Genomic DNA, 16,474 nt, shown 5'->3' on the forward strand with positions numbered 1-16,474 from the left:
AATGGGAAGACATAAGCCATTGTCTACAGGCCCCATGACAAACTTTGTTCCCTGTCCCTGACAACTGTCTGAGGCTGAATCCAACTGTTTGCAATCTTGGTATTATATTTGACCCCAAAATGAGCTGCATACCACAAACACACACCATCACTAAGACTGCCTATTTCCAGTTCCGTAATATCGCCTGACTCCACCCCTACCTCAGCTTATCTGTTGCTGAAATCTTCATCTATGCCTTAGTTACCTCTGGACTTGCCTATTCTTATACTGGCCTCCAACATTCTCCCCTCCGTAAACTTGAGCTCATTCAAAACTCTACTCCCTGTGTCCTAACTTGATCCAAGTCCCACTCACCTGTTGTTTGTTCCCTTTAAGAATGATGTTCTTTTAAGAACGCTATATGCTAATGAACTAAGTAAAAGGATGCAATCATGTGACTAGAGCCATCGTCACTCTGCACCGTAACACCTTGGATAAATGTTCTTTATATAGTTTGCTCTGTATTGTATATACTAGTTTAGCTGTTAATAAACCTTCTAGAGATCTTCAAGCAACTGGAATCCACGTACTTCATTATGTTGCTGAAAATAACACAAAGAAACTCATGACATGGTGGCAGTGGTGATGAAAAGACAAGGTTTAAGACCACGGGTAAAACAGCAAACAAGGTTTAAAAGCAAAATAGATAACAGAAGAGAAAATTTGAAGCAACAAGTAAAGAAACTTTAAAACAAGTACCTGAAAAGAGTGAAAGAAAGCTACATGCCTTAGAAGGCTGAGAAAAGCTCCACAGAACAGAAGCGTGATTGAAAAGCAAACGATTGGGTGAGTCATTGTATCGACGATTGGGAAATACCAGTAAAAAAAAGCCTTTAAAGAGTTTTTAAAAATTCATTTTCTAAAGGCTCCATGTGAGTAAGAGAAAAAAAGGGGGAAATCCTGAAAAGCGCACAAACTCAGAAAAACAAAGTCTGATGGTGAAGTAAAAAAAGCACAGGAAGCCCCAAATACAGTAACGTCTCCACTAACTCAGCCACAGCTGAAAGAGAAAAAAAAACATTAAACCAGTCAAGCATGAACGAGGTAAATAAACTCTAGCAAAAAAAAGCAACTGGAACTATCGAACAGCTTTACAAATTCCAATAAGCAGCTATGTAAACACTTCAGCAAAGTGCTGAAAGAGAAATAAGCAAACAGGAAACACCGTCAAGCACCTGTTACACTCCATTAAATCCTGACGATAAGAATTCCTTAAAGGGGGACCAGCGCAAAGTTAATAGAACAAGTTTTAAGCCACACATAAATAAGTCATAGAGTTAAACAGCACAGAAACAGGCCCTTCGGCTCACCGTGTCTGTGCTGGCCATCAAGCACCTAACTATTCTAATCCCATTTTCCAGCACTTGGCCTGTAGCTTTGTATGCTATGGCGTTTCAAGTGCTCATCTAAATACTTCTTAAATGTTGTGAGGGTTCCTGACTCTACCACTCTTCGGGCAGTGTGTTCCAGATTCCAGCCACCCTTTGGGTGAAATTTTTTTTCCTCAAATCCCCTCTAAATCTCCTGCTCCTTTACCTTAAATCTATGCCCCCTGGTTATTGACCCCGCGCAAAGGGAAAAGTTTCTTCCTATCTAGTCTGTCAATGTCCGTCATAATTTTGTATGCCTCAATCAGGTCCCCCCTTCAACCTTCTCTGCTCTAAGGAAAACAACCCTCGCCTTTTCAGTCTCTCTTCATTATAAGTCATTATAAGTATAGTGCTGAAGGCACACGCTAAGCTGAACAAAGTTAAATATAGAACAGAAAGCAAAAGAACAGCAGAAGGATGGATATCAAATTTTCCAGCATAAACTGGAAGGCCATTGATATCCTATACAAGTTCAAACTTTTTAAACAAATAATGCAGTTATGCTTCATAGACCAAGCGGTTACAGAACTGGAGAAGCAGGCTGTGAAAATACTGATAGCAGTTAGAAATGAGGAGTTATATAGAATCAATACCTCTGGCTTATTTGAAGAGGACCAGAAAGATCCCGCAAAGATATGGAAAGTGCGAGAAGATCAGCTTTGGGTAAGAGTGAATTTTAGAATTCATCGCCTAGAATTAATGTGCTACAGGCAACAGGCACAGGAATTAATGGAGCAATTCATCAGTAGATGCCGTAGTAAGGGCAACAAATGCAATTCTTCAGAAACTGAGCTGTCAGAACGAATAATGGAGCTGGTGGTTGTCTCAACACCGATTGAAGTGTTTCAAAAATACTTGGAGAAAAAGGTCACAGCATTGACGCTCTGCTAGAAAACGGCAGGAAATATGAAGCCATTCTAGCTTGACAACAGCATCTGCAAGCACTAGTTGAAGCCAACAGTATCGGCACAACAACCAGGTCACAAAAAGCAAGCAATCTGTGTGGTAAGTGTGGTTTGTCCCACTCACCGTGAATTTGTCCTGCATTTCAAGATTTGTGCAAGGCATGCGGTGCCATGTTTTCCATGTTACACCTCTAGAGCTACACCTATAGATATGGGCTTACCGTCATCAGTAGAAATCATGTTTGGCAGACAATTGCGGAGTACTCTGCCAAGCCATCATCTGTCCAAATTCTCCAAGATGCAGGAGACACCGCTCGAAAAACAAGGGAGAATGAAGATGTCCATGACCAACAGGCAGGGGCGGAACCCCCTCAACTACACGTAGGACAAAAGGTCAGGGTCATACATCCCACGATGAGGATGAGGTTACCCACAGAGGTATCCAAAGTATGCAGTGAGCCTAGGTCTTACGAGGAGCAGTGTTGCAGAGGAACCAAAGCCAATTCAGAGATGTGTGATGGTGACAAGAGGGTGTGACGAAACAACAGGACAATAACCAACACATTGACAACACATAGAAACATAGAAAATAGGAGCAGGAGTAGGCCATTTGGTTCTTCGAGCCTGCTCCACCATTCATTGTGATCATGGCTGATCATCCAACTCAGCAACCTGTTCCTGCTTTTCCCCCATATCCTTTGATCCCTTTCGCCTCGAGCTATATCTAACTCCTTCTTGAAAACATACAATGTTTTGGCCTCAACTGCTTTCTGTGGTAGCAAATTCCACAGGCTCACCACTCTCTGGGTGTAGAAATTTCTCCTCATCTCAGTCCTGAAAGGTTTACCCCGTATCCTTAGACTATGACTCCTGGTTCTGGACTCCCACCATCGGGAACATCTTTGCTGCATCTATTCGGTCGAGTCCTGTTAGAATTTTATAGGTTTCTATGAGATCCCCCTTCACTGTTCTGAACTCCAGCGAATATAATCCTAACTGACTCAATCTCTCCTCATACGTCAGTCCCGCCATCCCAGGAATCAGTCTGGTAAACCTTCGCTGCACTCCCTCTACAGCAAGAACATCCTTCCTTAGATAAGGAGACCAAAACTGCACAGAATATTCAAGGTGTGGCCTCACCAAGGCCCCGTATAATTGCAGCAAGCCATCCCTGCTCCTATACTCGAATCCTCTTGCTATGAAAGCCAACATACCATTTGCCCTTTTTATCGCCTGTTGCATCTGCATGCTTACCTTCAGCGACTGGTGTACGAGAACACCCAGGTCTCGTTGCATATTCCCCTCTCTCAGTTTGTAGCCATTCAGATAATAATCTGCCTTCATGTTTTTGCTACCACCTCACATTTATCCACATTGTACTGCATCTGCCATGCATTTGCCCACTCACTCAACTTGTCCAACACGTTTGCAAGCCAAAAACAGCCAAGGGTGAAATCCACATCCCCAGAAGGTTATACTGCAACAAGATCTGGAAGAGCTGTCAAACTACCGAACCGATATATGGACTCTTCAGCTTCTTCAGTCATAGATTTCACAATCCCTGTCTTTATACTTGTAAATTTTATCATCTCTATTCCTATATAACTAATTTTGATCTTATCCAATTTTATGTGTTTTTACTGTAGCATACGAGACTTATCTTTGGAAAGAAAGGGGATGTTGGATGATCACTTTAAGAGTGGCGGCTACCCCTGCTTCAGCTTATCTGTTGCTGAAATCTTCATCTATGCCTTTATTACCTTTAGACTTGACTATTCTAATACATTCCTAGCTGGCCTCCCACATTCTACTATAATAAAAGCAAAATACTGCAGATGCTGGAAATCTGAAATAAAAACACAAAATGTTGGAAATACCCAGCAGGTCTGGCAGCATCTGTGGAGAGAGAAGCAGAGTTAACGTTTCAGGTCAGTGACCCTTCTTCAGAAATGACAAATATTAGAAATGTAAAAGATTTTAAGCAAATAAAACGGGGGGTGGGGCAAGAGATAGCAAAAGAGAAGGTGTTGATAGGACAAGGTCATGGAGAAGAACTGACCAGAAGGTCATGGAACAAAGGCAAACGGTATGTTAATGGTCTGCTGAAAGACAAAGCGTTAGTACAGAGAGGGTGTGAATAGACTGTATAGCACAAAGTTAATGTTTGTGCTTGGAGTGATTTATGCTTTACAGTCAATTCACACCCTCTCTGTACTAACGCTTTGTCTTTCAGCACACCATTAACATTTCTAATATTTGTCAGTTCTGAAGCAGGGTCACTGACCTGAAATGTTAACTCTGCTTCTCTCTCCACAGACGCTGCCAGACCTGCTGAGTATTTCCAGCATTTCTTGTTTTTACTCCCACATTCTACCCTCTGTAAACTTGAGCTCATTCAAAACTCTGCTCCCTGAATCCTAACTTGATCCAAGTCCCACTCACCCATCCCCATTGTGCTTGCTGACCTACATTGGCTCTCAGTTAAGCAATGGCTCGATTTTAAAATTATCATCCTTGATTTCAAATCCCTCCATGGCCTCAGCCCTCCCTGTTGCTGTAATCTCCTCTAGCACTACAGTGCACCCCCCCCCCCACACCTCCCCGAGATCTCTGATCTCTTGCCTCTTGAGCATCCCCAATTTTAATTGGCAGCTTGAGAAAAGCACCACAAATGTACCAGAATTTTGTTGGTACAATTGGTAGTCCAGCTCTATGTTTGAGAATCTTCAAACTAAGGCACTGAGAAGTGCTCACAGGTAAAGTTCTGGTGTTCTCAGTATGAAGTGTGTGCTCTCACCCTGTAGGGACACATTACACTTAGTCCAGAGAGCCTAAGTACACATCTGAGGCTCAGGGACTCCCAAGCATTTGTTACTTGCTGGGTTTTAACCAGTGTAAACCATGCACAGAGCATTAGTAAGCTTCCAGCTGCTTGTCTAGCTGGGACTAGCCCATCAATTAGGCAATGGACATGCAGCAACAACTTATATTTATACAGCACCTTTAAAGTAGTAAAGCATCCAAGTGCTTCACAGGAGCATTATCAGACAAAATTTGACATCAATTCACATGAGGAGATATTAACACAGGTGACCAAATCCTCACTAGATACAGGAGAGGTACCAGACGATTGGAGGTCTGAGAATATTGTACCATTGTTTAAAAAGGGTGCGAGAGATAGGCAAAATAATTATAGGCCGGTCAGTCTGACCTTGGTGGTGAGTAAATTGTCAGAATCTATTCTGAGGGACAGGATAAACTGCTACTTAGAAAGGCACGGTTGATCAGGGATAGTCAGCATGGATTTGTTAAAGGAAGGTCGTGTCTTACTAACTTAATTGAGTTTTTTGAGGAAGTAATAAGAAGGATTGATGAGGGTAGTGCAGTAGATGTGGTCTACATGGATTTTAGTAAGGCATTTGACAAGGTGCCACAAGGCAGACTGGTCAGTAAAATGAAAGCCCATGGGATAAAGGGGAATGTTGCAGGTTGGATCCAGAATTGGCTCAGGGACAGGAAACAAAGGGTAGTAGTCGACGGATGTTTTTGTGAATGGAAAGCTGTTTCCAGTGGCGTTCCACAGGGCTCAGTGTTGGGCCCCTTGCTGTTTGTGGTATATATTAATGATAAGACTTAAATATGGGAGGCATGATTGGGAAATCTGCTGATAGCACAAAAATTGGTTGTGTAGTTGATAGTGAAGAGGATAGCTGCAGACTTCAGAATGATATCATTGGTTTGGTTGAGTGGGCGGAAAAGTGGCAAATGGAATTCAGTCCAGAGAAATGTGAGGTAATGCATTTGGGGAGGGCAAATAAAACAAGGGAATACACAATAAACGGGAGGATATTGAGAGGGGTAGAAGAAGTGAGAGACTTTGGCATGCATGTCCACAGGTCCCTGAACGTGTCAGGACAGGTCAGTCGAGTGGTGAAGAAGGCATATGGAATGCTTTCCTTTATTGGCCGAGGTATAGAATTCAAAAGCAGGGATGTAATGCTGAAACTGTATGAAATGCTAGTTAGGCCACAGCTGGAGTATTGCGTACAGTTCTGGTCACAGCATGACAGAAAGGGCGTAATTGCTCTGGAGAGAGTACAGAGGAGATTTACAAGAATGTTACCAGGGCTCGAAAGTTGCAGCTATGAAGAAAGATTGGATAGGCTATGGTTGTTTTCCGGAGAACAGAGGAGGCTGAGGGGTGACTGAATTGAGGTGTACAAAATTATGAGGGGCCTAGATAGAGTAGACAGGAAAGACCTGTTTCACCTAGCGGAGAGGTCAATTACCAGGGGGCACAGATTTAAGATGATTGGTCGAAGGATTAGAGAGGACATTTGGAAAAGCTTTTTCACCCAGAGGGTGGTGGGTGTCTGGTATTCACTGCCAGGAACGGTGGTGGAGGCAGAAACCCTCAATTCTTTTAAAAGGTACCTGGACATGCACCTGAAGTGCTGCAAGCTGCAAGGCTATGGACCAGATGCTGGAAGGTGGGGTTAGATGGGGCGGCTAGTTTCTATTTTTTTACTTCTCGGCCGGGCAGGAACACGACGGGCTGAATGGTCTCTTTCTGTGCCGTAATTTTTCTATGGTTCTATGGTTCTAGGTAGGTTTTAAGGAATGTCTTAAAGGAGGAGAGAGAGACAGATGAGCTTAGGAAGGGAATTCCAGAGGTTAAGGCGTAGGCTGTTGAAGGCATGTCCGCCAATGGTGGTGTAATGGAAATTGAGGAAGTGCAGGAGGCCAATGTTGGAGGATTGAAGATTTCTGTAGGGCTGAAAGAGTTTACAGAGGTAGCCTTGGAGGGCTTGTTTTTTAACAGGCAAGTTTATCTGGAGCCATGTGGGAAAAAGTCCTCAACTCTTCAGATTGTTTGGTCAGTTATCAATAATCTCCCTGAAATTCAGTAGTCCTGAAGTTCCTAGCTCTGATATCATAGAATCATAGAAAGTTTAAGGCACAGAAAGAGGCTACTTGGCCCATCGTGTCTGTGCCGGCTGAAAAACAATCCACCTATTCTAATCCCACCTTCCAGCATTTGGTCCATAGTCCTACAGCTTACGGCACTTGAGGTGACTATCCAGACTCCTTTTGAATGAGTTGAGGGTTTCTGCCTCAATACCCTTTCAGGCAGTGAGTTCCAGACCCTCACCACCCTCTGGGTGAAAAAGTTTCTCTTCATCTCCCTTCTAATTTTTCTACCAATCACTTTAAATCTATGTCCCCTAGTCACTGACCTCTCTTCTAAGGTGAATAGGCCCTTCACCTCTATTCTATCCAGGCCCCTCAAAATTTTGTACATTTCTATCAGATCTCCCCTCAGCCTTCTCTGTTCCAAGGAGAACAACCCCAGCCTATCCAATCTTTCCTCATAGCTGCATTTTTCTAATCCTGGCAACATCCTCGTAAATCTCCACTGTACCCTCTCTAGTGCAATTACATCCTTTCTGTAATGAGGTGACCAGAACTGCACACAATACTCAAGTTGTGGCCTAACCAATGAGTTATACATTCCAGCATAACCTCTCTGCTCTTATATACCTCGGCTAATAAAGGAAAGGATTCCATATGACTTCTTAACCACCTTATCAACCTGTCCTGCTACCTTCAGGGATCTGTGGACATTCACTCCAAGGTCCCTCACTTCCTCTACAGTTCTCAATATTTTCCCATTGATTGTGTATTCCTTTGCCTTGTTTGACCTCCGCAGATGGATCACCTCACACTTCTCCAGGTTGAATTCCATTTGCCACTTTTCTGACCATCTGACCAGACCATCAATATTTTCCTGCAGTCTCCAGCTATCCTCCTCACTATCTACCACACGGCCAATCTTTGTGTTGTCTGCAAACTTCAGACTTTTACCTTGACTGGATGGCTGGACTTCTGACTTAAAGCTACCATATCTGATCCTGGGTTTCTAGGTGTGACTTTTTGGTGTCAGGCTTGACCTGCCAATACCCTCTACTATTAAACTGAAAGCGCAATTTTAATTGAATGTGGGACTTGGACAGATGTTAAGAATGAAAAGATATTTGTCCAGCTGTGTTTACAAGCAAACAGGAGCCGCTAGGAAAGGCTTCAGGCTGTGAATGTGTCAATACCTAAGATCAGTTGGATAAAGGAGCAGCAATTCACAGTGATGTCATGTTATCTAGAACTATTTGCAGGAAGCTAGTCATGGAAACCTAGGGAGCTTAGAAGAGAAACTATCCAACTGACTTATAATAGCAGAAATATTGTATAAGAGAACAGATGATCAAAAATATATATGACAAACAGGGTGAATTAACTTTTTGGGCTTGGTGTTTCATTAAAGATGATTTATGCTGTTATTGTGTTTTTTTAACATTTATGTAACCATCAAGATGAAAGTTATTAATGCAAGGGAATGGAACATTTCCATTTGAAGCATTCAGTGTTAGCATCAAACACTCCCAGGGCAGGTACAACCCAGGTTAGGTACAGATTAAACTCCCTCTACACTGTCCCATCAAACACTCCCAGGACAGGTACGGCACGGAGTTAGATACAGAGTAAAGCTCCCTCTACACTGTCCCCATCAAACACTCCCAGGACAGGTACGGCACGGAGTTAGATACAGAGTAAAGCTCCCTCTACACTGTCCCCATCAAACACTCCCAGGGCTGGTACAGCACGGGGGTTAGATACAGAGTAAAGCTCCCTCTGCACTGTCCCCATCAGACACTCCCAGGACAGGTACAGCACGGGGGTTAGATACAGAGTAAAGCTCCCTCTGCACTGTCCCCATCAGACACTCCCAGGACAGGTACAGCACGGGGGTTAGATACAGAGTAAAGCTCCCTCTACACTGTCCCCATCAAACACTCCCAGGACAGGTACGGCACGGAGTTAGATACAGAGTAAAGCTCCCTCTACACTGTCCTCATCAAACAAAAAGAGAAAACAAAACGGGTTAGATACGGAGTAAAGCTCCCTCTACACTGTCCCAACAAACTCTCCCAGGGCAGACGTAGGTAAGAAGCAGAGTCACGATCCCTGTATTATGTCCTCTGGAGCTGTACTCTTCACATGAATTGGGGAATTAGCTTGTACTCGGACATCACTAATCCCTTCCTTCATATCCACTGAAACCTGCAATCACTTAGCAAAAAGTAATGCTGCAGGGTTATTACTAAAAAAGATTTTAATATGTTTCAAGAGTGAAATTTTAATGAAGGGATTTACTTTATCTAAGGACCTGTTGGTCTGTTTTATTTGCTTGTTTAGTTCTTAATGGATCATATTTATATTCATTGAATGGTATCTTAATTTCATTTTCTATCACTGACAATAAATGATAGTTTGATGGCAAAAAAATGGGATTGGTAAGTTTGGAGTACTTCCTGTGTGCAATTAGGTGAAACAGCTGCACCTGAGCAGGCTGTGGGAGCTGCAACTGGAGAGGAGAGTGGAGAGAGCTGAAACTTACAACTTCAACTGTGGAACTGTTTCTATTTTGTAAGAACAAAAAAGAGCTGTAAGTTATTTTGGAGGGGTGGGTGTTGGAGCACCAGAGAACTGTTATTTGTTTGGACTGTTGGGGGAGGGAGGAGGCACCAGAAGATCCAGGATGGGGCTGCCAAATTCTATAGGGAGCCCCTGTACTTGTGCTTGTGTTTCTCTTCCATCCTGCACAAAGGGGGTCCCTCCCCACCCCCAACTGTGTGGCTCAGGACGGCAGGAGCTGCCAGCTGAAGAAAGTCTTCATACAACAGTATGAAAAGGAGAGAACCAGGCAGCTCCAGCCGACCCGGGCAAAGAACCCTCCCCAGACTGGAAGACTGGTCTTTGGACTCTGCAGTAAGGTGCTCCAACCACCAATCGTACAGCAACATCCTCGCAGCCTTTTTGTCACTTCCATCACTTGGCCACCTATCCTCTCCTCCTTTTCCTTTTCACCCCTATCTTCCTCTACTCCCACCAATCCCACCCCCCCCCCCCCATCATATTCATTAAGTTTAAAGAAAAACTTTTATTTGCTTTGTTTCTGAGAGGTGGGTGTGGCTCTTGGACCCCATGGCAAACCCCTGTTCGCCAGTGGTGGGGCATTCTCGCACTTATGATGCTGCGGTTGCTGCAGCTGCATCTGTTGCCCCGTCACCTTTGTGCTGATAACATCTAAGCATGGGGTCAAGAGCTATGTCCACCCCAACATCTCAATAGAGGCATGTGTGAAAGCAATGGCCGAGGTTGTCAGCCCCTCGGCCATTGTTGCTGCCTCTAAAATGTACAGGATGGCTGTGTTTTTCCTGAAGACCGCGTGGGTGGTGTCCCTGGCTCTGAGCAAGGGGCTCACTGTGGGCGGGACCTTTCTGCCAGTTGACCCCCCCCGGAGGCCACTGTACAATGAGTCATTTTGTATAATGTCCCACCCTTCATTCCCGGTGAGCTCCTCCTTCCCCACCTGCACCATGTGGGGGAGGTAAGGACAGGGCTCATCCCAGTCCCGCTCGGTCTTTGGGAGAACAGCCTCTGGCATGTATACTCCTTCCGTCGTCAGCTCTTTATACATCTGGCGCTGGAGGAGGTTACAGAAAGCCAGTTTAATGTGGAATACTGGGGGCAGCCTACCGTGTCTTCTGGACCTCGGACGGGGTGCAGTGTCATGCCTGTAAGGGGGTGGGGCATGTTCAGAAGAGCTGCCCCAACCTCCACGCTGCCAACTCCACCTCAGTGGCCCAGGGTGGCGCCGCTGCACCTCCCCCTACTCCCCCAACACTTGCAACAACTGCCGCTCAGGTGGTTCCGGAGGCCTTGGTTTTCACGGCCTCTGATGGGGAGTGGGAGACCCATCGAGTCGAAGAAAGACACAGCGCAGGTCGAAACACCCAAAGGTGGCCCCCTGGAAACAGAACAACCTGAGCCTGAGCTTAGCCCTAGGCCCAATCCAGGGGAGGCCACGTGCCCCGCGGCTGAGCTCTGGCCCAAAGGATCTCGGCAGGGGGTCGCGGAGGTAGAAGCAGACTGAGATGGAGGTCTCTGAGCCTCCACGCCCCTCCCAGAATAAGAGGGGGAAGTGCCCCTCCTCTGAAGAAGGCCCTGAATTACAAGGTCCATCTCCTGGTGCAGTTCCTTGGCTCCCCCCCTCCACCTGCACCATGAGGGCCAAAAGCCCTGGATGGGAATCCTCCATTCCTTGGAATGGGGCAGAGGGAGATGCCCCTGTAATCTTAGCTACTCCCGAGGTGGGGGGCTCGTCTGTGTTGGGGAAACCTGTGGACCCCATGGGAGAAATCTCTCCTTTGGTCAATGGATCGGGTGTCCTGGGTGGGGGCGAGACCTGTGAGGGTCGACCTCCCAGCAGCCTGATGCTACCACCCAGGATGTACCTGACCCTGAGGCCAATTTGCATATGTCCCCTCTGCTGGGTCTGTGGGCACTGGCTGAGTGGGAGATTCCCTCCCGTCTCTGCCTGTTGTCTCGGCTCTTGCTGGATTTCTCGAGTCGGGAACTTCCATCGGAGCTGGAGGGGGGTTCTGAGCCGTTGGCATTCATAGGCTCCAGCCAAATAGGTGAACCCTGAGAGGACTCCTCCGCCATCGATCTTGGAGGTGGGACCAGCTGGTTCGGCGGGGTGACTTCCCCACAGTGAGTGGTGGGTGTGTCAGCTGCAGTCAGTGACGACCCAGAGGAGAATGGGGACTCGGTGTGTGGCCAGTGAGGCGGAGGACTCCCTCGTGCCTCCTGCCGAGCCTTCTCTCATTCCCACCACGGAACTCTGGGACTCCCTCGTGGCTTGCAGGGGTTGCCACAATAAACTTCAGCTGGCCCTTGGCCAGTGGTCGAGTTTGGCGCTGATCATCCGGTCCATCCAGGCCGCCCTCAAGAAGGTGGGAAAGGGCGCAAGCATGAAACTGGTTGAGAGGCGCCGGGTTAAAGAGTTTCTCAATGGGTTGCTGGGGGAGTGGAAGGCGAGGTGCACTTCCGCTCCCTCCTCACAGTGAGGTGATGGTGACGGGATCAAAGTACTTTTGACATGAAGATAACCATATCCAGCCTCAACATCAATGGCAGCAGGAAGTCTGCAGATTTCACAATCTCTCAGTCCTCAGGGAAGGAAGGTTTGCGGTGAGGTTTCTGCAGGAAACCTGCACCGTTACGGGAGATGAAGCCACCTGGATGCTGGAGTGGCAGGGTGAGGTCTACATGAGTCACCTCACCCCTATTTATCATGGGGTGGCTATCTTGTTGGCCCCAACTTTTTAGCTGGAGATCTTGGGGGTCAAGGAGCTTGTGCCAGGCTGCTTGCTCCACCTCACCGTTCGCCTGGGTAGCAGGGGCTTGGGCATGTGGAGCGCTCGGATGTGGCGTGGCCGTCCGTGTTGCTATCTGGCGGCATGGGGAAACCCCAGTGGAGGTCTCTCTACGTGGGAGTCCTCCTCCTTTACATTGGGGACTTGGGATGGAGGGTGCTGCACAGGGCTGTCACATGCAATAGACTTTTAAGTAGGTTCACGGACTCCCAGGCCACCTGTAATTTCTGCAGCCTGGACAAGTCCGTGTTCCATGTTTATATGGAATGTGCGAGGTTACAGCCCCTGTTTGAGTATTTAAAGGGGCTGCTCCTCATGTTTTGGTTGCACTTCAGCCCCATGCTCCTGATCTTTGGGCACCCGGTGCGGAGGGGCCTGGGCCGGGAGGAGGATCTCCTCGTCGGTCTGCACCTGGGCCTGGCCAAGGTGACAATTCAGAGGTCCAGGCTGTGGGCAGTCAGGGGGTCCTTCTGCCCTGATTGCCTGCCCCTCTTCTGAGGTTACGTTCGAGCCTGGGTTTCCCTGGAGAAGGAGCATACAGTGTCCGCTGGTACGCTTGAGGCCTTCTGCGACCGGTGGGTACTGCAGGGACTGGCATCATTGACACCGAGAATGGCATTTTAATTTGAGTTTTGTTTTATTTATTCTATTTTAATAAAGTTATTTTATAAAATGTATATAAGGGGAGCCTGGGAATAAAGGCCCTCTCGGCAAATAATATCTAAAAGGGGCCTGGGGTATAAAGGCTTCTTCAGAATTAAAAAAAACAGTGTTAGATGCTAGTGTTCAAGCTCCATCTACATTAAAAAAAGAAGAAAAAAGCTGGGTTAGATACAGAGTAAAGCTCCCTCTACACTGTCCCCATCAAAAGCTGCCAGGGCAGGTGCAGCGTGCGTTAGATACAGAGAAAATCTCCCTCTACACTGTCCCATGAAACACTCCCGGGGCAGACAGTAAACAGGTCAGATGCAGAGTAAAGCTCCCTTTACATTGCCACAACATTGTGTCTGCACTACAATCTTAGAATTTCTGCCCCTATAGTGTGACATTTTCAATCATTTATATAGCACCTTATCATGAAAATGATTTAGTGCAATTTCAGTGACAGCTTTAGCACAGTTACTGGTACTCTGGCCTCTGAGCCAGAGGGTTGTGGTTTTGAGCTTCATTCCAGTGATCTAAGCACATAATCTAGGTTGACAATTCAGCGCAGATGGCATCTGTCAGATATGTTAAATTGAGGCCCCAATCTATCATTGCAAGTGGAGATAAAAAAATCCCTTATTGTTATTCAATATGACGTGCTGGCCAATATTTATCCCTAAACAAACATGAAAAACAGATTATTTCGTCATTATCACATTGCAGTTTGTGGGACATTATTGCAAATTAATCAGTGTATTTCCCTACACTACAACAGTGACTACAGTTCAAAAGAATTGGCTGTGAAAATTTGGCACCTACTTTGAATGTGACAGCTGCTATATAAATGCAAACACTTTCTGTACTTTGTGGAGAGTAATGGCTGTTGTTTCGCCATTCCTGCACAATTTGTTTTGTGGTCTATCAGAGTATGATTGGCATTTTAGTACCTATTTGAGCTGATTGGAGGATAGCTTTGTGCTATGGGCCCATAGCCATTAGGTTCTGTATTGAGATTGCCAGATTTATTTATCATTCAGTATACAACAATGCACACCATCTTGTCCTTGTAGAAGGCACTGATTAGACTACATTTGGCATACTGCATCCAGTTTTGGTCTCCTCACATGGTAACTGATAAAGAAGACTTGGAAAAAGTCCAAAGGAAGGTCACTAGAATGATCCCCAGTTTAGTTATTCAGAAAGGTCTAAATGGCTGGGGCTATTGTTTTAGTAGTGCATAGACTTGGGGGAATTTAATGGAAGTCTACAAAATTGTTAAAAAGCTTGATTATGTTCCTCTTGTGAGGCTAAACAGCTAGATCGGTTGGGGAAGACCAGAAATCAATCTATAAGTTCCTTAAGTTTAGATGTTAGACAGTTCCTCATTTTCCAGAGCATAATAGACCACTGCACACCTTCAAGAGAGCATTGGACCAATTCCTGATTGGAAAAAAGAGCATGACTTATAAAGGTAGGTAACCTTAGGATGACAAGGTGCTATATACTAGTTTTGACCACCGAAGATGGTCGAAGAGGAATTTCCCGATTTTCTTTTTGATTAACATTGTTTCTTTTATCCAGTTTCTTTTGCCTCTCCCATGGGATTACATGACCAATGGTAGTTGGGTGGGTAGGTGGGTGTGTGAGTAGGTGGGTGTGTGTGGACAGGTGGGTATGGGTAAGAAGGTGGTTGTGCGAGCAGGTGGTTGTGTAAGCAGATGGATATGTGGGCATGTGAGCAGGTGGTAATGTATGTGCAGGTGGGTATGTGTGGACAGGAGAGTGGGCTGAATTTTATGGGGCCATTGGAGACAGGATGGGAGGTGGGAAGTCGGGGGGGGGTGGGGCGGTGCCATGAAATAGCGACGGAAGGCAGATGGCGGAGTATCCATTGCCTTCCTGTCACCATGCAATTTTTTTTCAGAGGCGGGAAAGGCTGAAGACAGCTTTCCCACCCAGAGGCCAATTGAGGTAATTTACCACTTAAGGGCCTCATCCCCCCCCCGCCGTTGGTATTTTACCAATGGCTGGTGGGAGCCCACCAAGTGGGGAGTTCGCCCAGTAAAACAAGGCGGCCTCCATGGGGGGTTCAGGGGGCCTCCTCCGTGGGCAATCTGTGGTCCATGGAGGTCCCCCAGCAGCAATGGTTATCCCTCCGCTAACACCAACCCCGCGCCCCCCACCCCCCACCACACCTTCAATGATTACCCTCCCCCACCCCACCCTCGCTGGGGTCTGTTGGATTGGCCCCAATGACTGGCACACTTACGTGGACTCTGGGTTCCAGCGCAGGTCCTGGTCCCGGGCCTCTTGCAGTACCCTCTCAATGGCCAGCAGCTCTTGGAGGCAGGATCCCAGTCCTTAAAGGGATGGGGACCCCGGCGCGGGAAGCTGATAGCCCGAATGCCATTAAATAGAGCTGTGTGGGGGGGGGTTGTCTCCAAAGGGCTGCTGCAGAGTACCTCTTGCTTTTTGGGCCTGTCATTGAATGTGCTGGCTCCTGTGTGTGCAGGTGGGTGTGGCTGGGTAGATGGGTATGTGAACAGGTGCGAGTATGTGGGTAGGAGGGTGTGGGTGGGTATGGGGAATGCCTGGGAAGATGGGTATGTGAGCAGCTGGTATGGGTGGGAAGACAGGTAACTGTGCCTAGTCATGATGCTCTGAGTGTTGCAGTTCTGTGACCAGCTGATTGTTTCATGCTAATCGATTCTGAACGTCCCTATTTCATATATACCTTTACAACCTGAGAGACTTTCATCCTACTGCCACTTTGAGCCCAGGTCCCAGAGGTGAAAGGGCAATATGACCCACTGAACCACCTGTTATTGCTATTTCAGGTACAGGTCTGTTCCATTCTCCAGCTGCACTGCACTAGCTGCACTGGCCCAGGGTTTACTTGCAGAATGCTTGTCCACTTAAACTGCTATTTCCTATGCCCCTTAGATGGCCAACGCAATCTCTGAACGCCATCCTGCTGAAGCCATGCCCCAGAAGTTGCAGATATATGAAAAGAAGCACAAAGACATCATTTATGCCAAGTCGCAAAATCAGGACCATGCCTTGGCAAACTGGCAGTGGCACATGGCAGAGAGGAAGAGGACACAGCAACTGATCTCAAGTAAGTGAGTCTTAATGAAGCTAGTCACAGAGGTCGATGTCTTGCTTTACAAGCTAAGAAATGCTCATTGTCAATCTTTTTCTCACACTGCCAAATCGCTCTATCCTCTCCAAGGCCTTG

At 46.6% G+C, this 16,474-nt stretch overlaps 1 protein-coding gene across 4 annotated transcripts in view; it reads left to right on the forward strand.

Moving 5' to 3' along the window:
* Positions 1–16,474, forward strand: part of mycbpap (mycbp associated protein) — a 330,021-nt gene that overhangs the window by 109,037 nt on the left and 204,510 nt on the right. For all 4 annotated transcript variants that reach the window (XR_010977536.1, XM_068057785.1, XM_068057786.1 and 1 more), the window contains exon 5: positions 16,180–16,354. Coding sequence is in view for 3 of the 4 variants with exons in the window: in XM_068057785.1 (XP_067913886.1) it covers positions 16,180–16,354 (175 nt within the window). In the remaining variant the exon portion in view is untranslated. The remainder of the gene's footprint in view (positions 1–16,179; positions 16,355–16,474) is intronic.

Source organism: Heterodontus francisci, chromosome 26 (genome assembly GCF_036365525.1).
Source record: "Heterodontus francisci isolate sHetFra1 chromosome 26, sHetFra1.hap1, whole genome shotgun sequence".
NCBI lineage: Eukaryota > Metazoa > Chordata > Chondrichthyes > Heterodontiformes > Heterodontidae > Heterodontus > Heterodontus francisci.